General features: G+C 36.1%; 1 protein-coding gene across 1 annotated transcript in view; it reads left to right on the forward strand.

The window, feature by feature from the left end:
- COL4A4 (collagen type IV alpha 4 chain) overlaps positions 1-26,564 on the forward strand; it is a 58,948-nt gene that overhangs the window by 2,211 nt on the left and 30,173 nt on the right. The window contains exons 2-18 of the mRNA XM_079315601.1: positions 1,009-1,192; positions 2,053-2,092; positions 3,673-3,750; positions 12,743-12,877; positions 13,774-13,818; positions 15,461-15,577; positions 17,367-17,435; positions 17,653-17,688; positions 18,417-18,479; positions 18,939-18,974; positions 19,142-19,183; positions 20,105-20,185; positions 20,809-20,862; positions 22,003-22,062; positions 22,677-22,721; positions 23,716-23,769; positions 25,129-25,198. Coding sequence (XP_079171727.1) covers positions 1,137-1,192; positions 2,053-2,092; positions 3,673-3,750; positions 12,743-12,877; positions 13,774-13,818; positions 15,461-15,577; positions 17,367-17,435; positions 17,653-17,688; positions 18,417-18,479; positions 18,939-18,974; positions 19,142-19,183; positions 20,105-20,185; positions 20,809-20,862; positions 22,003-22,062; positions 22,677-22,721; positions 23,716-23,769; positions 25,129-25,198 — 1,081 coding nt within the window. The 5' untranslated portion in view covers positions 1,009-1,136. The remainder of the gene's footprint in view (positions 1-1,008; positions 1,193-2,052; positions 2,093-3,672; positions 3,751-12,742; positions 12,878-13,773; positions 13,819-15,460; positions 15,578-17,366; positions 17,436-17,652; positions 17,689-18,416; positions 18,480-18,938; positions 18,975-19,141; positions 19,184-20,104; positions 20,186-20,808; positions 20,863-22,002; positions 22,063-22,676; positions 22,722-23,715; positions 23,770-25,128; positions 25,199-26,564) is intronic.

Raw genomic sequence — 26,564 nt, forward strand, 5'->3', positions numbered from 1 at the left:
TTAGTTCTGGTTAGAAAGGTGCCACACTATACAAATATTAGAGAGCATAGCAGCAGTGTTTCAGGAACTGCACCCTCATGTGTTTAACAAACATATGGCTGCTGCCTGAACAGCTATCAGAGAGTTTGCTGCACTTCACATCCTTACTCCCTGCTCAGCAACTGTCTTTGTCTGCTCAGGAGACTTCTCCAAAGGAAGCAAACCTCTGTCCATTCACTCTTGTCAGTGTTCAGTCTCCTCCAAATTATTTCCCACATATGGAATACTAGAGTGCTAAAAAGCAGAAGCCTCTGATAATATGGATAATGCAATTTATGTGTGCAAAATTTGACTGTGTGGGATGGTGGAGGCCACTGGCCAGTACTGCACACAGAGCTCCCAGCTTCCTAAATCCTGGCAAAAGCTGTAGAAAAAAATGTTTTTAAAATAAAGCTAAAAGACTTTAGGTGATGTGTCCAGTGATTGTCCTCTGTCCATGCATATGAACAGAGCTCTTAGCTGAAATACTTATGTTATATTCTACATTCAGAATGGTCTTCCTGTGCTCAGATGCTAGCACAGACTGGTCCATCCCAGTTTGCAAAAGATGCTGCTGCTCAGTCTGGTTTTGAAACTATAGCAAATACTTTCTTGAGGGTTTTTTTTAAGTTCATTTGGTTTTTCTTTAGATGGGTATTACATCTTTTGTCTTAATGCCTTTAACTAAAATGGTGGCTATAAAATCTTTTTAAGAAATAGTGATACATGATGCTCTTTGTTCATTATTTTAAACATAGAATCTTTACTAGGCTGCCATCTTGTACCCCAGTTATGTTGATCTGCAGTTTCATTATAGTCCCCTTGAAATAATTGGACTGCTGATAAAATAAAATGTGGCCTAAATAGGAAGAGTATAATGTAATGCCAACACAAAGCTGTGCCGTGTAACACATACAAATGGTTAAGACTTATTTTTGGTTATTGGTAATTATTCATGTGTACATTGGATGTATATCTTAATATGAACAGGTTTAGAGGGGAAAACACCACCAGTATGGAGCAGTGTTTATAGACCATCCACAAACAGAAGGAAAGAGAAGACCTGCCATTTAAAGAAAAAAAAAAGTGCTGCATATACAAATCCTCAATCAGCGGGAATGACATTAACAAAGGATTCATTTGAACGGATTAAGTGGCTTATCACAGCTGCCTGGTGAGTTTTACAGATCACTACATTTTTGACCAGATTCACTGAGATATATTCTCATCTATCAATTTAACAGTAATAAGAAATGCCTAGATATTTTGCAAAGTTGGAGTAATTTTGAAATAAGCTTCACTGTAGCCTGTAGAACAGTACACAGCAGTCTGTGTGCTATGGCTGTACCTGATTTATCTTTTCATATAATGAGTAAGCACCTTAGTTCTCAGTAAAAATAATATTAGAATTAATAATATTTTAAAAGAATTCTTATTTTCCGTATTGCTGCTGAAATTTTGGGTGACCTTTTTTATTTTACTATATATATATTTTTTGGTAAACTTTACAAGCCATCAAGCAAACTTTACAAGCAATGGTTGGCAGGGAGCTGGGCTTCCCCAGCAGCTGCTCTGGAATTGTGGCTATTCTGAATGTGGCTTTACTCTCTACTTGCTCTTGCCCTCTTCTTCAGAGCAAAAGAAAGCAGCACCAGCTAACTGATTTTAGGGTAGATGAAGATCATTCCTGTCTCTACTCATTCTTCACCTCATGGTGTCCATGGAGAAATCTGTCTGGAATGGTTCCTCTCTGGCCCTTTGTAATTGTGGGATTGGAAATAGGGGAAGTTATAATGACTTTTACATAGTCTTGTCTGTCTGTCCTCAGTCTCACAAATCCAAAACCACAAATATTTACAGCATGGAGGCCATTTCTTGATGATGTGCACCTGTTATAAAAGTACTGCATAGTAACCCCAATCAGAACATAATCATATGTACACTTGATCACTTCTTACTTCCTAAAGGCTAAATTTTTGTGAAGGTTTGATGTTGTGAGTGTAGTTTTAATTTAGTTTTCTCCTTTTAAATCAGGTGGCTGTTGATTGTTATTTCAACTCAAGGAATTGATGGGGTAAGTGACATTAATAATTACTTTAGGCAAGTGAGAGATAGAATGGTAGAGTTCAAACAAGTAGCACCACGTGCACTACAATGACCATTAGTTCTGTGAGACTTTCTTTTCTGCTACTCAGATTATATATTTTGCTCTGGATTTTCCTAGATGCTAATTCTGGCTTCTTGAGGTGCCTTTGAAAAGCTGCATGTAGAAACCCCTCCCTTGTTCACTGAGTCTGTCTCCTTCCTCATAAATGGTTCTGCATTATGGCACATGTCAATTCTAGCTTTCCATTCTGCTCTGTATGTCAGCCTCGATCTTAAACTGGCTTCTATGGACAATCCCATCCCTCTAAAGCCAAAATTTCACATAGAATATAGTTTCAATATCTACTTTATTATCCCCTCTGTACTGGCTTTCATATTGCTCTTATGTTTGCAATGCCCTCACTGAAATGTCTTTCAGGTCCATCCTCTTTGCATTCTTTTAAATATTTAGAAGCTCTTTTTTTTGTAATTTTGTTTTTTTTCTTTTAATGCCAGACTCATCCCTTTGAGCTGTTGAAGATGGATTTTTTTTTTTTTTTAATAACTGTTCAATCAGAAGAAAGGTTAATAGTTCTGTTATTGGACACTTGTATTCTATTGACATTCCAGGAGAGGCAAGATTCTAACAACTACGTGAGAGACTAGTGTGGAGTAGATTAGTAATTTTGTGGCAAATGCAGTGTGTAGTAGTGCAGGTAGTCTGTAAGAGAGATCATCATACCCTCTTGTTCTGAGGTCTGGGAATTCCAGATATTCTAAAAATGTTATAGAAAGAACAGGATTTTTCCTCCTTATCTAATATTTGTCAGTGTTTTCTCCTTGAAACATTGAAGTATGAGTATATAGTGTTCTGTTGGGTATTAAAACCAGTAACAAAACAATCTTGACCTTGATAATAGTGAAAACTCACACTGGGGAAATACTTGTTTTATCACCAATTACTTGTTTACTTACATTATTCTTAAATCTTTTACCTCCTTGTTAAAACTATTTTTAAAGTATGCCTGATAACTTACACGGTTTTACTGAAAAAAGCGTTATTTAGTGGGCATTCCAACTTAGTTTAGAAGTGCACATGATTTGTGTTTATTTCTACATTTGGAGAAAAAGAAAAGAACAATAAAATCATGTTCATTTACCACACAGAAGATCTACTGAATTTACATTTTGTTGTATTTTCATTCCCCCTTGAATATTATTTTTTTTCTAATTGCATTTTGATGAAAAAAGCAGTCACTTCTATGCTATTAGAAGGACAATAATAGAAATTTTTAATACAAGAAATAAGAAAATTAATAGTAGGCAATGGATAATTAAACCATGCATATACTTAGTTTCATTTAATATACATGAATTAAATTCAAGGTTTTATCTCTGAGTGAACTTGCTCCTTCACCTTGTCTTGCCAGCATGTTTATGTTGATGAGAGATCTTTTGCCTTGAAAATCATCTAATTAACTAATATGTCCAGCTGACAATATTTGATGATGTGATTGTTGGATTGTTGTCTGTTGTGCATTGATAAATCCATAACCTTTCAATTTTTAGGGAGGATATGCATATATTGATCCATGTGGGGGACAGGATTGTTCTGTTTGTCGGTGCTTTCCAGAAAAAGGATCCAGGGTAAGTGGTGATTAGAACTAATGATAATTACTATTGTAAATACTGTTCATTTTGTGCACACTGCTGTTCCTGAAAATCTACATGGTTGATAAATCAATAAATCAATATTCAGACATAAACACATCTGACAAACTAGCATCATTCTGTCACCAGTATCAAGCTGTCATTGAAGAAACCTAAGATTGTTTGTAAAGAATTTTGTTTCTAATTGGGTTTGTACTAATCATGGTGCCTTTCTTGTATTAAGGATTCTTTGAAATCAATCTAGGAATTAGATAGATGTAATTCCTAATACATGTAAGGCATAGAAATCTGTGCTTGTTTTCTAATAAAGGGTGGTTGAAAGAAAATGTTCATGCCATTCTCTAGCTGTATGAGAACTTAGTTATTTCTTATTTGGGTTAGGTGACTCTAAAAATGTTTGCATTGTTTTGCACTTTTTATCTTACTCACTTAAGATACTAACTTTTAAAAATCCCTGAATTCTCTTTGTCTTATGAGTAATTATAAAACAACTCTAAGGCATTTTCAAATTACAGGCCAAAATTAGTAACTCTGCATTTTGCTAACTGCTAATTGAAATACGTCCAGTGATGACTAGTTTATTTTTGCTGTTCTTTATCAGAATACATCTCTATATAGAGATCACCAATAATTTAAACATTGTGTGAGGAAGAAACTTATATATACAAAATTATATACACATGTATATGTATGTCCTGATTGGTGATGGAATGAAAAATATCCAGTGATGAAATTTGTTTTCTACCAAAGTACTAATGGTTAAGTTTAGGTTTAGGAAGGTTGAATATGGTGGATAAATTTTGGAAGAGCCATATGTCCCATTTCTTTGTATACAACCTGAGTTGCCAGTAAAGCAAAACACACCTTTTTCTTCCTGTGCTTCTGCAGTTAGCTGCACGCTTTGCTGTGTCATGATCACTGTCCTGGTGTCCTTGGATCCTATCCTAATCCTCCAGGATTATGTCTATGTGAAAGTCCCCCATGCTGTAGGATTTTCATAATAGAGGCCTAGGATGCGTGTATCTCTGTAACACTGTGCTAACAAAAGGGCATCCCAGGAAAAGTATTTTGACTGGTCCCACTGCAGTGTCTCTCAGTGCTACTGAACAGACTGTTTTGGATACCAAAAACCTGATCTGAAGTGCCATTTAAAAACAACTGACTTTCAGACTAGGGGGAATTTCCCTGATTTTGGTTCTCGCTCAGTAGCCTGGAAGTTCTGAATTACATGGCCATAATTGGTCAATAATAAATATCTCCTGCAGTTGTTCTGGCTCTTTCCTAGCCTGTCCTCATCACAGGTAAACTGTACTATGATTCATGCATTTGCAGTTAGTTTTCTAAATCATTCCAAGGAACTGGATCTAAGTGCCAAATAGAAGTGTAGTAAACATTTCAAAATTAATTGAATATTGTTATGCAGTTACAAGTCTGAGAATTGTACCATTTTCTGAAAAAGCTCTGAAGTAAGTACCCTGATGGATAATGGATAAAGTATCTCCACTGTAATATGAATTTCTATTTCATGTAGTCTTTTATATTAATCAATATATTAGAAACAGAAGTATTCTTCAAACCCTACGGGAAACAGGGCTTAACTAAACACTGCTTCACATAGATTACTGCAGGTATTTTCTATACTAATGTGATGATGAATAATTTTCTATAGAATTATTTAATATTTTCTTTCGTACTGCAATTCTTCTGGTTTTTAAACTTTGCTGTATTCTGCTTTTACACTCTGACACACTAACTTTGCTGTCCAAGCTTTTGTGGAGACTACATATTACAAAATAAAAGATTGGTTTATCTTATTGCTAGCTTTCTAGAATGCAAAACACCTGCTTTATCTGCTTTTTTGTCTGAATCCTGCTCTGCAGCTGTTTCCTCAGAGTTTTGCATCTTTCTCAATCCTGTCTTGAAATGGTAAGAAACAAATGGTTATTAATACCTCTGACATTGTACAGTACACAAGCCTAAATATTCAGAACTTTTGGTATTAAGACTTTGCCTTCTATTAGCCCATTTGAAAATATTTTAAATTTCAACATCAAGAGACTTCTTTATTAAGTGGACAAGGTAATGATAATTAAGGTTTAGCTAGAGAAAAGCTGACCATGGTAATAAGAAAATGAAACTGCCATGGCCATACTTGAATGTATTGATACTGGGCAATTTGAAAGAAAAGTAGAAGCAAATAGCTGAACTTTCATTTAATATTTAAATAAAGCCATTAGAGCTATGCATCAATTACTCTGTTGGGTTTTAGAAGAGCTTGTGTACTGTCATTTTGAATTCTTTCTAATACATATAACTCTGTGCAATGAATAGATTTGCACTCCTGTTCATTAGCAAGAAACCATTGTCTGAAAAAACATTTTAGTCACTACTGCTAGAAGTATATCATTACAATTGTTCACATCACAGTGAAATTTTCTGTTCACTTCTGTTCACTTGGGATTATGGTCTTGTTAGTGTTACTTTTTACATGATACTGTTTATCTTTTGATCTTATATCACAACTCAAAAGGACTCTTTGTTCCATAGGACACCATTAAAATGTGCTGCTAAATCTCTTTGCCCATACTGTGTGCTATTATACCTAGACATTTTGGAACTGTAGAACAGATAAATGAGGCAAAACATCATTAGTGAAAGTATATATGGCAGTAAGTGTTCTACCTGACTTCTTAGATTCTTTTTCCCCTCTTCCTTTTCTGTAGGCTGTAAAGTCTGTGATTTCAATTTTCATTAAAGACACTATTTAATCATGTTTTTCTACATCAGAAAGTTGTTTCCTAGAAAACTCCTGCAGTATTGTATCACTGGCTTCCAAAAGTGCTGGCTGCTTTAATAGATATTAGATAGTTAAAAAAATGTTTGCAGTTAGCACTGACCGATTGTAAACCTGTCCTGTGCTGACCCCGGAGTTTGATCCTATTCAATTCCATTGGCTTTGTTTTTAGTTAAGTAGATTTGGGAAGCAAGCATCTATTCATGACACAACCTGATCTGGCTTCTATGGGGTCACGTGAAATGCCTGGATCAAAGTGAATTACAAATATAACTCAGCAGGACCAATGTTCGTTCTTTTGCAGATGAAACAAAAGGCTTATTTTTTATCCTAGTGTAGGGGAAAATGCAGCAAACAGAAATTTAAGAGGAGGGTTTTACTCTTTCTGACACTTCAGATGTAAGGAGTAAGCATTCACAGGAGATGCTGAGTCACTTGGGTGTCACAGGTAAGTTAGGAAGTCAGCTGGTATCAGTCACTGCAGAGCAAGAATGCACTGCCCTGAGGTAAGAATGAGCAAAGTTACCTGTGAGTAAGTCAATACTCTGGCACTGCTTCTCTTATGACATCTCCCCAGTAGATCTTGTGAATTGCCAAATTTCCTTAGTAGGTTCCATGGGTTATCTGAGTTCAATTTACAGCACAGTGTGAGCATATTTAAAATGCACTAACTCTGAAAATTGTGCAAGTCCTGTCTGTCTTGGGAAGTAAGAGGCATTTATTAACACACCTTTTTTGCCTGTCAGTATGCAGTGGCAGCCAGTCATTCACAAGGAATATCCAGTACTTGTATTTGAATTTTCAGGTTACACTCAGGAAATAAATATGTAAAATCCTGCTACTTGGTCTCAAATTCACTATCAGAGATGTATGTACATTGGCATCTGAGGAAATTCAGATTTCTGCCATTATTTGCCTCCTACTTGTTGATAATTTTTTCCCAGTACATTAGCTGTAAGTTTTAAAGCAGAAGATTCCTGAGACCAGCTATACATTTCACTTACATTTACTGAGAACCATATGTTTTTCTATAAAACAGACCCAGAGAAATAAGACCCCTAAATCTATATCTGAAGCAGAAGTTAGGATTTGAACTGCTAGGAAATGGATCCTGCTTACCAGAATGTGGAATAGAGACACTCCAATCTGTAAGGAGAATCACACCAATCACTGCAAATTCTCTTTGAGGTTGTTCATCATATATGATGCCCAGCTACAACATCTGTAATTTAGAATTTTTCATATTAGACATTTTTCAAATTTTCACAAGTTTTGACCCTGTTAATTATCCCTCCTTTTGTTCTTGAGCATCTTTCTTTTATTAATAGTTTTGGTTCCCCTATCCTACCATATGGTGTTTCTTCTCAGTTGCTGCAGATTGCAAAGCTTTTCCAAATCAAGCAAGTTAAAACTCTACAAAATCATTCTTTTTTACAGACTTGAATCAACCAAAGATTGTCAACAGTGACTTGTTTCAATAAAATGGTGCATAGCAAAACGCAATTTTATTTTATTGCTAAGCTGATGTTAATTATTTGTGGTCTTTCTACAATATCTATGCTGTATATGTAGCTCTCTGCTTTCAGCCATCAGCAGTTAAGAATTTTAGTGCTACATTCTGATTTGTTGAGTTTGTTTAGCACAATAGTGACACCCACTGGCTTATTGGATAGTCTTTCTTTTCAGAGTCCCACAGGGTTAAAACACAAACATAAGTATACACTGTGAATGATGTCTTCAGCACTTCACTGTGATTTGTCGTGCTTCTGTGAAGTATCACTGTGAATACTAAGCTGCATCATCAGGTGTTTTATTCTTGTAGTATATTATATCATTGAAAAATGTAATAAAGTTCCCAAATTTTCCAATAGTTTAGAGCATGGTTCAGATGTTCTTTGAAAGAAAGATAGACTGTTTACAAAGGCCTGTAGTGACTGATCCAGGGGTAGTGGCTTCAGGCTGAGGGTTTAGATCAGATATGAGGAAGAAATTCTTTACTTCTGAGGGTGGTGAGGTGCTGGCACAGGTTGCCCAGGGAAGCTGTGGATGCCTCATCCTTGCAAGTGTTTCAAGGCCAGGTTGAATGGGATTTTGAGTGATCTGGTCCAATGGAAGGTGTTCCTGACCATGACACAGAGGTTTGGAACTGCTTTAAGATCCCTTCTATCCCAAACCATTCTATGATTCTATAAAAAGTCAAGCTCTAAGTATTATTATTGCATTTACCTGGCTAAAAATCTATGAAAAAGAAATTACCTAATTTGGTCTATTAAGGACAAGAGACTGGATTTAATGCCAAATTGTGTGATTTCTCACATTCATCTCAGTCAGGTTGATACATGGAAGAGGGTTTGCTCGGGGCTTTTTTGGAGCTTGGCTCACAGTGAAAATTAGTTTGGTTCTAGTCTTACTGAGTGAGGAGTAGAATCTACCCAGAATGGACACTTCTCCAAGCCCTGGAAGCTGTGGCTTTGCTCTGTATTTGATCAGCTCTTTCAAAAGGGGAGAGGACATGGGTGGAGCTTAGAGCAGCAGCAGATGCCCCCACCTCACTAAGCAAATTACAAAATAAAACATCTCTCCAAATGTTTTTGTGAGGCCACAGACTGCTTTACTTTCCTTCTTGCTCTGTGCTGCTCCTGGTGAAATGAGATAAACTGGTTACAAGCCAGAGTCCAGTGTGCAGTGGAAAGGATTGCTGTATTATTTGCCTACAATCTGTGTGGAATTGCTGGACATTTTAATTTTTGTTCTTATGAACAGAAGGTAAGTGAATTTCACAGATCACTGGTACATCTCCATAGCCTGTAACATAGGGTGCTGTCCTCACTGAAGGTGATAACTGGGCTTCTTTTGACTTTATTGATAACGAGAAGCAAGACAATTCACTCGAGTAGCATGAAGTTTTTTTATTTCCAATTAAAACTTCTTTAAAATATTGTGCTTGAGACAGTTAAATGCTCAAGACACTCTCAAAATCAGGTGTTCTTCAGTCTCATGCATCAAAAAAAATTAATTCCAGATAGCCTTGGCCATTGCCTTTTCCAAATAGTACTAAATGTTTTGTTGCATGATTCTGAAGTATTTGCAGTCTTAGTCTTAGGAAGCATAGTTAATTAAAAAACAATATAGCCTTGTTTTGCTTAAAGTCAATTTCTTACTGCAGGTCAAGCCCAGGATATGCTAAAATAACAGACCGTAGTCTTGGCATGGTAGCTCCTGACCTAGACAATTAACAAGGCACTGAAAACCTAGAGGAATTTATTGGCATCAGATGGCAGAGCGGGCATAATATTCTGTTCATTTTATCTGAGCTAATTTGTCATTTCCACATGAGCATGACTACCTTCATCCTCTTTATTTTTACAGCTGTCCTGAGACTGTAATGCTGTGGTAGTCACATTGGATGGGCACAAATAATAGATGTGATAATAGATGTTATGGCATGGTATCAGTTTGGCCTTAACAAAGCTCCAGTCATTATCAGTCTTTGAGCTGAAAGAAAGAGAGAGAATCCATCAGCTTCACATGGCATGCTAAAGTTGTATCAGCTGCCAAACCCATTGTGAATTTTGAATTCAGTGACTCTGTTCTATGACTTCACTACCTTCTACTGAAGACCATGGAGTCAATTAAATTCACAGGGTAGCAGCAAATGAAGACATTTTATCAACCTAAAGGACTCCATGTCCTGGAAGGGTTTATTTGTTAAGTACAATAACTACCATAGAATGCCTACAGTGTCTCAGGTTTTTTTCTGAGTGCAATAAAAATAATTTTTCTTAACTGTCCAAAGGATATAACATATTTTGAAAATTTTCTCTTTCAATTCTTGAATGCAGAGCACATACACTATTAATTAAAAAAACCCTGAAGTTGAGGCAGAAACCTGTTTTCAACAAAATGCATTAAAAGACAAAGGCATTAAAAAACAGTGCAAAACATCTTACACTTTCCTTTTCCTGTTGATGAATGATGCATTTTGCAAGGTAATAGCTAGTTTAGAGAACTAAAAAGCCATACCACTTACAGTAAAGTTAATAGTTCAAACAGTTGTATTTTATTTTTAGTCTGATTCATTTCACTTGTACTGAAAATGATGCTTTAATTAAAGTGGTTGTCCAATTATTTTTTCTAGTCAAGTATTTAAAGGGCATAATAGCTGCCTTAGAAGTACTTCAATTCCCAAATTCATTCAAACATAGAATAAGCAATGCACTGCCAGTAGAGAGGCTGCAACTGTTCATGCAAGCAAGCACTCAACATCCAGAATCCCCACTGCCCATTCACTGTTAACAAGGATGCAGAATCATCAGCTTTTAATACCAGTAGCCCTTAATTTGCATGATACTTTAAACACTGCTGAAATTCTGGAATCACAAAAATTGTAACTGAGAAGACAATATGTTGATTCTGCCCTGGAAGTTTTACTCATGACTTCTCTGGAATCAGGATCAAGGCTGCCATGAGAGGAGTGAGTAAAGTGGAACATGACTCATATGAGGATTCTTTTTTCAGGTGGTCCTTACTTCTAAGTGTAGGACTTTTTTCCAGCTTCTGGATTAAGTTCCTGTTCATAGCTTAAGGGCCAGTGGTCATCCAGCCCTACTTCCACTGTGGCATGAACCTATAGTATGTTCCTGTCCAAACATAGTAAATCACCTTCTCTGTTGCTTTGCAGATTTGATTGAAGGATGCATACCATAGATTTTTTCACTTCTTGTCAAACTGTCAAATTATACTGATTTTGAAAAGACAATTAGAAAACAAATAAAAAGAAGCTTAAGTCCCTGCTTGTAATTCACAAGATTTTGTCCAGACAGATTCAGCCTGGTGAAATATTTACACTGAGAATCAAGCATTCTTTTGCTTCCTGAAGCTACTTATCTTCTTGCAATCATCTTTCATTTTCATCTTTTTTTTTTTCTTCTGTCAATCCATTCATAAAAGTGAAGATAGAGTCTGTTACTTCTGTGATTACTGAAATATCTTTTACTGCCCTCAAGTGGTCCTAAAGCTATAGGGTTTTCTCAGGAATGTATGGTGTTCCATTTTGCTCTCTTTTAAAATTCTAGATTATAATAATTAATTTATGCTAAAATTATTGATGGATTATACATACTCTGTAACTCATATAATTCATTGTAGTTATAATAATTTATTATAATTAATGGATGAGGTCTGGAAAGAAAGGAAAACAGTTTTCAGTTTGGAAACAGAACAAGGTATCGGTAAACAAGGATAATGATATAAAATGAAAAAGACGTGAGAGAAATAAAAACCTGCAAATACATAGGTTTTTGTAGGGTGTAGACAGCCCACAAGTAAAGCCTGGTTTGAAAGCTTGCTTTATTCAGCACTTTGAATCTATGATTGCATAGTTGTTGAGCAGCACAAAACAAAAACTGCAACACATCTGAAACAACAGACCAGTGCTATAGACTGAAAAGTTCAGTTGGCATGAGAAGTAATTTGGCTTCAGGAGAATGTATATTACCTTGAAAAAGTTCATAGAAATATATGGAGATTGTATGGTAATGAAGGTACAAATACTCAATTAAGAGCCATTTATAGATAAATTACATTCAACTTCCCAACCCATTTTAACACAATCTATTAAAATTGATACTTTCTGTGAATGTGTTAGCTAATAACTATTATTTTTTTCTCCAGGAAACTTAAGAAGTTATAAATGAGGCACTAAGATATGAGAGTGATTATGAAAAATGTGAGCTAGAAAAACCTAAGATAATTGGCATACCATGACTTGAAAGAGGGAACTCACTTCATTCGTTCTAATTATGTTCAAAGTCCCTTTGTCTAAAATAAGTCTTCATTTTCCTGATGAGAAAACACAATGCTCATTGGAGTCCTAAGCTTGCAGAAGGTGATACTTAAATTGGTGGAGACTTGCAGGTTATCCCAAGCATCTCAGAAAGGTGGTCTTGGAGACCTGATAAAGGTGGAAAAAAAATTATCACCTTAAGCAAGTTGATAAACTTGAAGGTCATGTTCCTACAGCACCTAATGCATGGGAAAGTTTTGCAGGCTGTCCAGCAGCTGTTTTCAGTCATGAATATTTATACATTGTATGCCTTGTTTAATCCACAAAATTTCTGAATTGCTGTGGGGGTTACAGCAGTAGTCATTCACTTTTTTTTTACTCTTTTTCAGGGTCAACCTGGTGAGCTGGGGTCTCAAGGTCCAATTGGGTCCTTGGGATCTACAGGACCAGCTGGTCTGCCAGGGGAGAAAGGACAGAGAGGTGAGAATGGGCAGCCTGGGCCAGCTGGAGAAAAAGGTGATAAGGTAGGAAACACCACAGACAGCTCTTTTAGTTGTTTACAGTGTGTAATGTTAAATGTTGATAAGCAAAACAGAACCTGAATGACCAGAAAGCATTTGCTTTTTGCAACTATGCTCTTGCTCACACAAAATTCTCATAGATGTTAATTACAAAAAATTAATTATTGAAAAAGTGTTTCAGGAGATTTTTTGCTGTGGATTGCAAAATTAGAATTGTCAGAAGACATAAAATATGATGAACAGACAGACTCAGATTGTCACATATCAGGTCATCCTCCTTAACCTCAAAGAAGGTGTAGAAATGTAGAGCTGAAGGAGCAGTATAGTGCTTTTAAAAGTGCTGCACTAAACAGAATTTTATTACCACTTAGAGAGTATAAATTGCAGATCAGATTAATATCTTTAATATCTGTACAATGCTTAGCTCTTGGTACTTCATATTAGTTTTAATAATCTAATTTGACTGATCTCAGAGTGAAATCATTAATGGCAGTATCTAGCACACCTGAAATGTAAATGCTGTAAACAAAAATTATACTGCTGGTATTATCAAAACAGGAACAGGATTGTGAAATTATATGCAGAAATATTTTATAAATTACAGGCAACTGTAATTCTCTGTTATTTTGTAATCTTTGGAAGATGAATGCCTACTGAGTATTAGACATTTTTCCTGTGCTGTACCACCTGTTACATGGGTAACTGCACTAGTCTTCTGCTAGGTCTGTAGAAATATTTTTCAAATAATTAATTTCTGAAAACTGTGGCTTTTGATTCATATTTAAAACACAACTGGTTTTTTGTTTCTTGCTATATAGTACTACATATTCTTGTTTTTCATTCTTTTTAAGAGCTAATGACCTCATCAACTTTGTTTTTTTCATATCACCTGTTTTTAGGGCCCAACTGGAGTCCCAGGATTTCCTGGTTTAGATGGTGTTCCTGTACGTATTAAACAAATAATTCTTTATAAAAATTAAACGTTTTGTAAACTCATAGCAAGTCCTATAACAGAATAATACACTCACAAAATTGTTTGGCTTTATACTTACTGATATAATTTCAGAGAGTTACATGTTTTAAAAATATGTAAAATAACTAGGTTAACTTCAACTGTGTTTCCTATTGATAACAAGCACCACCAAATCCCAATGAGGTTAAGTAGAGAATTTTCATGCAGGAGTGGGGCAGTGAAGGCAGAGACTACTCATGGCCATGGAGCATGTGTCAGAGCTAGGCTTAAAAGCAGTGTATTTCTTATCTCAGGCTCTACAGCAGACTGTAGTCTGCTTGGTTCATTCTTAACATCTCTGAAAATATCTCGTATGATGCACTGGCTTTTGTTCAAACCTTTTTACTTGTAGTCCTTTTGCAGGAAGAAACCCAACCACTGAGTCCAGTAATTTTAACCTGAATAAGGACTGAATAAGCAAAGTGGATCCTAAGCATGTTATGTTATGTCTTTATAAGCATGTGATAATGTATTTTTATGAATGTCTTCTTCAGTGCACAAATTGGTGTAATAGTATCTTAGATACTGCATTTTTCAAAATACTCTACTAGAACTGAATTCCTGTGATGTTACCATTTTCATATGGATCAAAATCAAAGTTAAAAAGTTAAATTTTGAAAATGAAAACAACCAAAAGCTGAGTGGGTGTTGTAGCATCTGCTTGTCAGCTGTCCACATTTGACAGTGGGACTGCTGCCAAAATGTCTGGATAATGTAGAGGTCATAAGCCCAAAATTTGACACAAGAAAAAAAAGAGAAGTGTTCCCAAGAAATGCATATTCTTTTTGCAAAAAATGTTAATTTAAAAACAGTGTCCACAAATTAAGCTGAAGCATTTACAGACAGGAAGAAGGTAGAATTTACAAAAGTGTTACAGGCAAATGACCAGAAGGATTTGTCAGATTCCCCACCAAAAATAATTTTGGGTCAAAATTATTATTTTGTCCTTACAAAAATCTTTAATTCTGCGAAAAATAGTTTTTTCCTCTGACAGGAAGATCATTCCAAGAAAAATCTCATTGTTTCATTGGCCAGTTCCTAATTTTTAGTAGAACTAATTCTTATCTGGACACTGGTTAGTTATTGCTAGGTTAGAAAAATCACAATCTATGTAATTATTTTGTGCCTGAGTCAAGCTGTGCCCTCTTCTATTCTAACAATTAAAAAACATGAGGCTGCTTGAGACTTTTTTTTTTTTTTTGACAGTTTTTCAGCCTTGCAACTGCAAGAAAGACTATAGATATAGAGGGAGTGTATGTATTGTCTGAGAAGACAGAACATTTTTCACTCCAGTGAGAACACAGTCTGGACCTCTTAACCAGTGTTGTCCCTGTTATATTTACTAAGCATCAAAAAGCCCAAATAAATAAAAGACTTTCCTCATTTGTTCTAAACCACAAAAAAATCTATTCAGAATAGAAGACATTTCTAATACAAAAGAGTAGGAAACCAGCATCACTGTGACAAGTTATCTCCTTAATGTCTGAAATATATTTGTTTCTGTTTTGTTAATTTAAAAAGTAATTCCCCATTAATTATAGTGTATTTCTAAAAAATGTTAAACTGTCTTTCAGGGCCTCCCAGGAAGGGAAGGACCCAGAGGCAAGCATGGTTTGGATGGCTGCAATGGCTCGAGGGGAGACCCAGGACTTCCAGGAGAAAATGGTTACATGGGAGCAAGAGGTCCTTATGTATGTGAAAGGCATTCCCCCTGTGCTCCTGCATTTTCCCTCCAAGCTAACAGCTCTGAAATGACTCATGGACTGTGGCATCAGCTTAACAGTGCTGTACTGGGAATTCCCAGGAATGCTTACACAGGTTAATGGGAGTGAAACACACTACCTTAACAGAATCTACCCACACCAGCTGAGAAGGAGTAGTTTGAAACCACCATACCATTCATTAGTACCTGAAATTTCTTAAAAGCATTACTAGTAGGGATGTAGGTGACATGACTTAAAAATAAGTGGGAGGTTCAACAAGCCTAAGTCCTGTTACACTCTAAGATTTTGTACCACTTTTTTACATATATATGCTCTAAGCACTCCTAGTCTTGCCTGGGCATGCATCTGTATATGCAGAGATTGTTCTACAATTAAAGTGTTTGAAATTAGCACTTTAATATTTGTTTATTTTCTCTGTTAAAATGGAAGGCACATTAAAATTGTTTAAGTAGCTGTGTTAGCAGTGCTCGACTACCGAAGATAAAAAGATTCTTATCATTAAGAGAAATAAGTTATTGTATCTACAAAGAAATTTTGCTGAACAGTTCTAGTCACCAGTCATTGACTTTTTGTGGAAACAAGTTTTAGTTCTGAATAAATAAGAACTGATTAGTTGGTCTAACAGTTTCCCTGAAATTTTCTAAGTAACACAATAAAAACAGCTGCACTTTACATGAAAAATCAAATGTGTTTAGTAAGAGCTGAATAAAATGCTGAATTCAGCTATTAGAAAGATGTGGAGAGGGTTCAAGAGTGTAATTATGTTATCAAAGATAATACCAATTTGAATAAAATATAGTTTCATGCTATGAAAGATGCAACATTATAAACTTTCTAATAACCTCATTTGTTATACCTCTGAAAGTAACTTGTTACTTCTGCTGAAACTCTAATTTCATCTGTATTTTCTTACTTACTATGGCCTTCAAAATAGAGGTTTAATTTTTTATAATTAGACAAGTGACATAAAGGAAAAATGGGACATGGGACAAATTACAGCATAAATCTTACCAATTTCAAGAGCATGCTCTTTGGCAGGCCTAGAAAAGTATTTGCAACCTACAAAAACAGGGATACATAATAGGCATGTAGCCTTGGATATGCATACTAAAATTCCAGTGCAAATTCATTTAGCTACCCAGAAAAACAACACATAGTAACCATTTGTGTGCAAGAGTGCCTCTCTATGCAGGTTGTCTATTTTTAAATTGATTTGTTGCACTAGGTACTAACCTGACTGTGCATCACAGCCATTCTTATCTAGTTCTTATTGATAACATTGTCCTGTCCATTTTGTTTAACACCATGTACATATTCATTGGCTTTACTTCATTGACCTTGTTGGAAAATAAGAAAGCAATTTTTATATGTAAAGCCTTACCTAAGTCATATAGAAGATAACTTTAAATTCTTCTGAATCACACAATGAACTTTCATGGAAAGCAGAGTGCTAGTACTTGAAACTACTGCCTCCCTGAAAGAAAGACTAAAGGCAAGAGTTGTTAAGATTGTAGAATATTGAAGGACCCAAGTTCTAAGGAGTACCTTAACAGGAGTCCAGAAGCTGTGGGAAGCTGGTTTGCTCAACTGTACAGAAGGTTTTGTTGGATAAAATGATCATTCATGATCCTAGTGGATTACCTTGTGGTATAGGGGCACCAGCAAGTCACAGCCTGAGAAGTTATCATACAACCTCCTTGGAAATGTAGAATATCTGTAAGTGGAACGTGTTTTAAAAGACTCTTTTTCTTTAAAGGGAATTCCAGGGCAAAAAGGAGAAAAAGGAAATTCAGTGTATATTTCACATTTTGGAAAAGGACTACCAGTAAGTACCTGATTGTGAAAAAAATCATCTATTGTAGGAAAACCTGTATGGTAAATGTAATTGCACCACTACTCCTCACTAGTTAATAAAACTTAGTGTAAAAGACCCCTAAATTAAAAACACATATACAACTTTAACAGATAGTTTATGATCTTAATATCTGTAAAGTTACATAATATTCACAAAAAAGCTTAAACTGGTTCATTTATCATTACAGGGAGAGAGAGGTGATCCTGGTCCCCCTGGCATGCCTGTAAGTACAGCCTGTGGGTTCTGTATCTGCTTTTTGTCATGAAGATCTTAAATTTTTTTAGCTTAATATGGTAAGAAATATTGGGGTTTCTCTCTGCCTGCCTTAAATAGCAAAATTCCAGAATAAAGTCTGGGCCACATCAAGTCTGTACAGACTGTTCCCATGGCCAGTTCTTGCTGGCTGAAATGGTGTAGAAACAGACCATCCTCACCTGCATTAGCTGTGTGGAACAGCTGTTGCCCTGCTACTCACATAATGTTTTCTCTGTGAAATTCAAGATGTATAATCTTCTGCAGTATCTGATGGGTGTCCCAAGAATAAGTGGCACTCTATCATGTTCCAGCCATAAGAGTATGAAAGAAGAAAAGAGTGTTTAATTTTGTTGCTGAATCACATTATTGATAGCTTTGTGTTCCTTTGGTTGTACCCTTCAAAAAGGTGTTCAGTGCTGAGTTGTTTCAAGCCCCTGCACCATAGCACAACTGCTGACAAAGTGAACTCTCAGTGCATTAATAACATGGAACTGTGCCTTGTCCAGTATTACCCAGGAGCTGGTGCTGGGCTGCTCTAGTCACAGGGAGATTTCAGGTATGGTGTAAGCTTTGGGCAATGGGTGGAATCCAGTGGTCAGTAGGCTGAGTCCAAGGTGTTTTGGAGGGGCTGGGTTTGTGTAGAAAAGGGCAAGTTCTTTCTTTGTTCACAAAAATACCTTTTGCCATCTTTTCCAGGGACCTAGAGGGCCAAGAGGTACAATGGGCCCATCTGGATACCCAGGCCATCCAGGCTTGCCTGTAAGATCACCACACTTGTACAGCCTTGCCTTAGAATATGCATTCATTCTTGTCTACCTATTTTAGAACTTGCCTTAATGTGAATCAAAGCCTAAAAGTAATTTTTGAGGCAGGTGATAATATACATTTTTGCTTTACCTTATGATTTTGAAAGTTGAGGAAGATGTTCTTCTTTCCCATGACTGTGTGAACATGTTTCCTCCTGGCAGTCTGGTCATGGAGAAATGCTCCTAGTGCTCTCTTAAATCCATTTTCCCAAGACCACCTGTGGGATACAGGAAAGGGGGAAACCAGAGGTCAGCCCTCCTGAAAGCAGGGACCAAGTAAAGTAAATTGCACTTTGGAATAGGTACACCCTAAGAGAAAATTCTGCCTCTAGGTCCTATAAGCAAAAGGAAATAATTTTCAAAAGCTGTCTCTAAATCTGACATATTAACTTGTCTTCATTCTCTTTTAAAGGGTATTCCAGGTTACCCTGGTTTGCCAGGTGAACAGGTAGGTAACAACTTATGAAGCTGTTAGTGGAATAATAATTTATACAACTATTTGAAATGTTCCTTATGTTTATTTTTTATCAAGTTTTTCAAAAGAGTTACTTAATTAAACTCTAATGCTAGTATTTTCTAATCATGCTGAAACTGTGTACATTTTTTATCAATTAGGGAAATCCAGGCATTGGAGTAGATGGACAAAAGGGGGAGCCGGTAAGAAAACAAGTAATATTAAATATATTATTGCTGTAGAGTTAGAAGAATAATAGAGTCTTGTTAGGTTCCCTAGAACCTGTTCATTTGTGGCTTTGTCTCCTGCTAATCATGTTAGAACAGAAGAAGTTATTGACTCAATTAATTCTGAGCAGAAGTGATTCCTTCAGTGAGCTGCATGCAAGAAGAAGCACATTCTGAAGATTTTGAAAAGCAGCAGTTACTTTGCATTTGTATGCATTCTGAACAGACACTGCCTAGGTAATCACAACAGTGTTTGTGATTACTTAATGACAGGGGCTGGACCAGATCAGATCCTGAATTTCATCTCTTGCTAAGTGCAGGACAGATGTCAAGGAAAATGTGTGAGAAGCACATAATAATAGCTCCTCTACCAGTCTCTACCTATATTAGCATATTCAGGATGTATAGAACCAATGTGGATTATTTGATATTTTTTCCATTAATTGGTCCAATCAGTTCTTAGAATTTGTGCAAGTGTCTAACACATGCAAGTTTCCATAGCAAATCAATAATTTCATTTCACATTCACAAAGTCTTGTGCCCAAAGGCTTTGATCTAGAACATGAGAGGCTCTATGTACACATAAGAGATTTGACAGTCCTGTAATTACTGTCTCCACAGCAGATTTGGAGCAGGAGCCAGGCGTTATAATTTATTTCCTTAGCCATAACATGTTATTTAATGATTCAGGAGAATAGGAGGTTAGATTGCCAATCTTACTCTTCTGGGCAGATGGTAAAGAGGCTTACAGATCTCAGTGCAAACCTTTATCTGCAGGTAATTAACACATTTTCAGTGAGTACAGAAATATGTAGTGCTGTTTTACAACAGGAAAACAAGCTGAGTTTCAATGAAATACTCCATGGAGCATCTCTGCTGTTACTTTGGCTTCCACAGGGCGATATCGGACTGCCTGGGCCACCTGGGTCACCACTGTTAGTTGGACCTCCTGGAGCTCACTTGTTCAAAGGACAAAAGGTGCTAATTTGTCATCATATTTAACAGTGCTTAATTTGGCAAGTACAATCCTATGATGTAATTTTTACAAGGATGGCATTAGACAAACCTATCTTTCTGTAAGAAACCACCGGCTGCAGCAGAATCCTGTTTTCAGCATCTTTCCTACAAACTTTCAGGAGAGAATACCCCATGTGTACTTTAGTTCATGTTCTAGAGGGAAGACTGTCTTGATGCAGAAAAGATATACTGCCCTTGCTTTGGTTTTCTTCACTTTTTGACATTGGCAAATCATATTTCAGGCATTTTGGCAAATTTTATTACTGTGCTATTGAATCTCTTTGTGGCTCTTCACTGATACTTTAAATTTTGCATATCACTAGCAACTGTACTCTAATCTACAGTTTTGAACTAACACTAACTCTTCTAGGGCACTCTTTTTAACTGTGCAATTTTGTTGTCAACTTTTATTGGAAGTTTTATCACAGAATCATGGAATGGTTTGGGTTGGAAAGAAACACACCCAGTCGTTTAAAAAGCTATTATTTAACACTTCTAATGCAGAGTAGGATTTTAAAAAGTTAACCAGCACATAGGCATATCCTTCATATTAATATGCACAAAAACTTTCCTTTTATATGTAGGGCCAAAAAGGATTACCTGGGGTAACAGGATACAGAGGGCCACGTGGACCCAAAGTAAGTAATGGAACTTTTTTTTTTCCCATGGTGCTGGCAAAATCCTTCTGTGGTTATTATGTTAAACTTCTAAAGCACAGCATTTTTTGCTGTGAAATTTAATCACCAGCTAAATCAGTGTGAAAGCAAAAATATTTCAAAACCCTTTGGAAAATCTCTCTGAGTCTGTTTTATACATACCTATTGAGTGTTGCCTGGTAGCAAAAAGTCGTTGTTGCCAGTTGGGCTGTTGATGTAATGGATTGGAACTATAAAGAAAATACAAGTACAGATTATTTTTCCTCCAGAAGAGAAAGAGAGATTATCTGAATGTGTTTTTTATGGGGCATGATGATTACCACAGAAGGTTGAGGAAAGACTTTAACTTGACATTGTGGATATCCTCAGGGGTAGAGTAGGCAGAGTCACCTGTTTGGAGAAAGAGTTGTTCTTGACTGCCTATTCTACATTTTCTTTTCTTTCTGTCAACATGATCAATTTAAACATTGAGTGCCAGAAGAGGAAAATCCATAGGCAGGAAGCTGACAAATCTCTGACAAACAGAGGATAATGGGAGATAAAAGGGTAACTCTAGATTATGTTAAAAACTTATTTAGCTTTGTAGCAGAAGAGAAGAAATGAGAAGCACAAACATCATATTTCTGAGTTGTAAGCTCATCACTTTTTCAGAAGTTCATTTTCCATCATAAAAAGACCACTGTTACTTGGCAATGGAAAAGAGAACAAAGCTAAATTTTTTTCTATCAGATTTACATTGAAAAAGATGGGCTTTATATGCATGCTCCAGTACTAGTTGTCTGTGTAGATGATAATACATGTACTGTTAGTCATAAGCAGGAACAGGGAAATCAACTGAAACAGCTCAAATGATGTCCAGAACTTAAAAAACAAAACAGAAAACAACAAATTCAAATGCTGGAATAATGTGAAGCTTAGAGAAGAGACCAGAGCAGGTTCCTCAAGTAAGTGGAGCTACTTAGGCAGTGCTGTGTGAAGTCAGCTCCAGTGACTGAGCCTTGCGAATGAAACAAGATCCATTGATGTAATGTATACATCGTTTAATAAACATGCACAAAAATTGAAATTTATGGTACACTTCACTGAGCATCTTTGTTAAAAAAAGTATTTTGACTCCTCTAGGGCATACTTGGGAGAGGAGAAAAGGGTGAGAAAGGCCTTCCTGGATTCCCTGGACTGCGGGTAAGAAAGTTGCACAATAAATTATATCAAAAATTCACTATAATTAGGCAGTTTAAATTTGCAATTTCAAGAAAGACTTTAAGGATTTTTTTAAACTAATCTGTCATGCTTTATGTATTGAATATTTAGGAGACTTGCCCTGGGACTTATCCTGTCTCAGACTTAAACATAAGCTCATACAGACTTTCCTTGGAAATAAAGAAAATCTCTAGGGTTATCCTCTAAATATTTAGACCAGCACAAAGCTGCTCTGGAATAGCACAGTATTAACACAATAATTTTAATGTTCTCCTTATGTGTTGATGGCAGTTTTTTACAGCAACTTTATCTGTGCTTGATTTGCCTAACAGTGTTAAAATGGAGCAGTATTCCACTACTGTGCTTGATGCAATATGGTAAAAATATTAAGTGAAAACCTGACTGGCTTGCTTTGATCTGTAGTTCTAATTCTTGTCCATTTCTCACAGAAACTATTTTCAAAAGCTTTGGAAAGTTTTTGTAAGATACCCCAAGTAATATTTATCTATGTAACATTAACTATCAGCAGTTATGGATAGGTTTAATTTTAAATAAGATTTTACTGTTTCAGCTTACAGTCTACTTGCTTTTATTAGGGTCATCCTGGTTCTTATGGACTTGCAGGTTTTCCTGGAATGAAGGTATGAAGGCAGAAAGTATAAGCAGCTCCCTGAACAGTGGGATCAGTGAGATTTTGTTTTCTGTGGATTTGTGCAGATTTAGAATTTCCACATATTTCACAGCTCAGACTGCATTCCTTCTTTTCTCTTCTGTTACCTGTTGCCACAGAAGCTGTATGAACTCTGTGTCTTTGAATTTCTGCCACTTTTTGAAATTTGGCTGAAATTTCCTAATGGAATCTGAAGTTGCAAGTAGGAGGAAAAGTCAGTGGGACACACATACAGCATAACAAAAAAGTTATGCAGCATGTTAACTTTGTGTTTTATGTTGACACTTTTTGTGTAATTTTGTGGTGCATGCATGTTTTGTTCAAGTTTCTGGTTCCAGAAATTCCAGTGATGCTAAGTCTGCTGAATTTTACTTGGCTACTTACAACATCTTACTGGAATGAAGAGCAATAGATGTAGGTATATAGATCTATATCTTGCCCAACTCTAGTTAAGGTAGAGGTACATAAATCACATTAATGTATAAATATTTGCCTCTACTCTAGAGTTATGTTCCAGGTGACTGTTTTATCTGCAAAACTACTTGTCACTTTATCACTCCTACCTATCTAAAGAGTTTGAGTGCTGGCTTGATGAGTATATTAGAAAATTATAAAAAGAGAAGAGAGCTGATGTGCAGTTGCTTTCCATGCAGTAGTTTAAGAGAGTCATTCAGCAGGCAACAAACCAATTTCAGCTGTATTAAGCAGTCTATCAGAGTCTGCTGGTATGTATTCCAGCTAATTCTGTGCCCAGCTTCACTGAATCTGCTGAGCACTGTCTGAATAACCTGCCAATACATGCTGTGAATTTACCAACACAGGAGTCTGTGAAAAACCACCTCCTGTGCAAACCCAGTGAATTCTCTGAAACAAGCTGTGGACACAACTATAACATGACAGTATGTATGACTGCCTTACTGGGTCTTAACAGATTAATCAAATTGTATTTATGTGATCCCTTCCAGGGTGAAACAGGATTTGCTGGTTTTCCTGGACAACCTGGCTATCCAGGCATACAGGTAAAAAGTGACCACATATTCACACCCCTCACCCCTCTGTGCCAATATTCCCTCTCAAATGTACCCACTTGTCAGATCATTTCCCTTCATATAGTCATAATTTCTTTAAAGATTTGCTATTTTCATGGCAGTTATAGTTACTCATCACCATAGTAGTTAATAGCAATGTAAAAGTCATTCCTAGCTGGTGCATGTGAGAGTGGGAATTCTGTTTTCATTGTTCATCTTTTTTCATCGTTGAATTAATTTTAAAACTCAAAATACTTTCTAAATTTATCAGAGGAAGGAAAATGCTAGGTTTTTTTTTTCCTGCCACACAAAAGGCTCCTTGTGTCATTAGGGAAGACAAGTTTATGATCATGTTTAAAAGAACCAAAGATGACACAAGGATATTTTTTCATTGTGCAAGATACAGTCAAAGGAAATAGGCTAGAGATGAAGAGGGCAGCAGTCAGTTGCAGAACTGTCTGATTACTGTAGAGACACCATTAAAAACAAACAAACCAAAAAAAAAAAAAAAAACCAAACAAGAAAGAGGCATAGAGGCCTTGTTTTCACTTGGGTAAGAATGGGCATCCAGTTTTGCAGTCCCAGTTCTCCTTGTCTGTGTCCTAAACAGGCCTGGGATTCAGTCCTGGGAATGCAGCCTCACTATGCAGTTCCCACATTGACATTCTTGTTTTCTCAGTTCCAATTTGCTGAAAAAGGAAAGCTGATTTCTAATCTACAAAGCAAAAGGTCTAATACAATTTGCCACATAAAAGTCTTCCCTAAAGTCCCCTTCACTTGCAATTCTAAGCAACAAAATACAAGTTAATTTAGAAATCCTCCAAGAAGAAGTAATTTTCCTCACCATTAGTAAGCACTTTTATGTTTCCCTAATACAGCTGTCTTAGAGCTTTGAGTCTCTCTTACCATTGATAATAGCAGTTAGACTATGAAACTGTTTTTCTTTATGCTTATCTGTCATAGAAGTAGTTTCCTAATTCTGATATAGAATTTTTGTAATTTTAATTACAGATTGGTTGTTAAAATATCTCAATTGAATGGATACTGATTTACTCTAGTTGAGTCTTATTTACAAAAAATTAATGAAATCAAATACAACAGTCACATGTTCTGAAGAGTCAAATAGATATGTATGATGGGTATATTTCTGTTTAGCCACTGGCATCCTAGAAAGATAATGATTATTTTAAATATTTTTGCTTGATTTTAAATGCTATAAAGTGTCAAAATCAAGTTTCCTGGGTGGTGTGGGTCAAATCCTTACATACCACCCCATTGCTGAAATATTCAATTACATTCTAGTACACCATATATTTGTATATTACAGAATTAACTATTGGACTCTTACAGGGGGATCCAGGAGAGAAAGGGCCCCCAGGTCCTCCTGGAGCAGTTGGAACTCCACTCCCTTCTATTAAAGGTTGTATCTATTTTTGACTAGTCTTTGTGCTGTATGAAGTGCAGGACCTGTTTTGCTAAGGGTGTGAAAGTGGTCACTAAGGATGCAGGGGACAGAATCCTAAAACATTCCTAATGGCCACAGGCTGTATTTGTGGGTTTGGCCATGTTTTTGTGTTTGTTTGTCTCACTGATCTTCCTGGAACTACTTTAAACATACAAGTGTCAAATTAAATGTTTGTGTGCAAGATCTTCATGCATGCAGTCACAACTAGATCTGAAGGACTCTCGTGTTTGGACCTAAGCATATCTACAAAAAATCTATGAAAAATATGCTCATGCTGGTAATTGGACAGCAAATAAAACTTGCCTTCCCACTGTAATTAAGGATTCCTGTTTTCAGTATTGCCACAGCACACAGATTCTAGACTACAGTCAAGCTTCCTGTTGCGTAGCAGGGGCAAAGTCCTGGGACTAGTCCAACAAAATACCTGTCAATTTATTATCTTCCTCCCTAAACCTGAGGTTGAGTTTTAATGTCCCAGCTCCCTTTATCCCCATCTTACTCATCCAATCAGTAAAAAGATGTGTGGAAATTCTTATTTCATAGCAGGAAGCAGTGGGGAACAGCCAGGTCTGCTGCCTACAAGGTTGTGCTTTTGCATCTAATACTTGGAGAGTTTGTATTGTGGAAACATTTCAATTGAGAAGTCATTATAAATTGTATTTCTAGTGCAGCACTAGAAATTTCATGTGATCACAGAAGTAAGTTACAAAAAAGCCCCAGTTCAGCAGAACATCCCCATTAAAGAGGGATGTTAATCCTAAAATAAATTTAATTTTTTCCACAGAATTCCGTAGTTTCCAGCCCATACAACAAACAACCCCATGCTTAATACCTCAAGTAACATTTAATCATGTGAATGATGTGTGAATGGATACAATCTTCAGAAAAAGAGGACTTTAGCACAATAGAGAACAGAACTACTGCCAATATTTCCTCTTTCCAATTTAAGGAAGCTAGTTACATCTGATTCAGGTTTTCCTAATCACTATGTAATTACAATTTTAAATTTTCATTATTTGTCACAATTTTGAAAATATACTTTAAAAAATCTAGATAATTTCAACTAAGGTGATCCTGAAATGACCTCCCTGTTTGTACTGCCAAAGTATATAACATGAAATCCATATTTATTTTAAATGCTACATGTGTTTATTTTGGGCAAATATTTTTATCAGCATTTTTTAACATACAGCACAACGATACTTCTACAAAGTGATGAAGAGTTAAAAAAGTGCTTATGAAATGGGCTGGAATCCATAAAAAAGTAACCAAATCCTCCCACCTTAAAATTTAATTGTTACACATTTTAAAATACCTCATA

This window comes from Erithacus rubecula, assembly GCF_903797595.1.
Source record: "Erithacus rubecula genome assembly, chromosome: 11".
NCBI classification, from domain to species: domain Eukaryota; kingdom Metazoa; phylum Chordata; class Aves; order Passeriformes; family Muscicapidae; genus Erithacus; species Erithacus rubecula.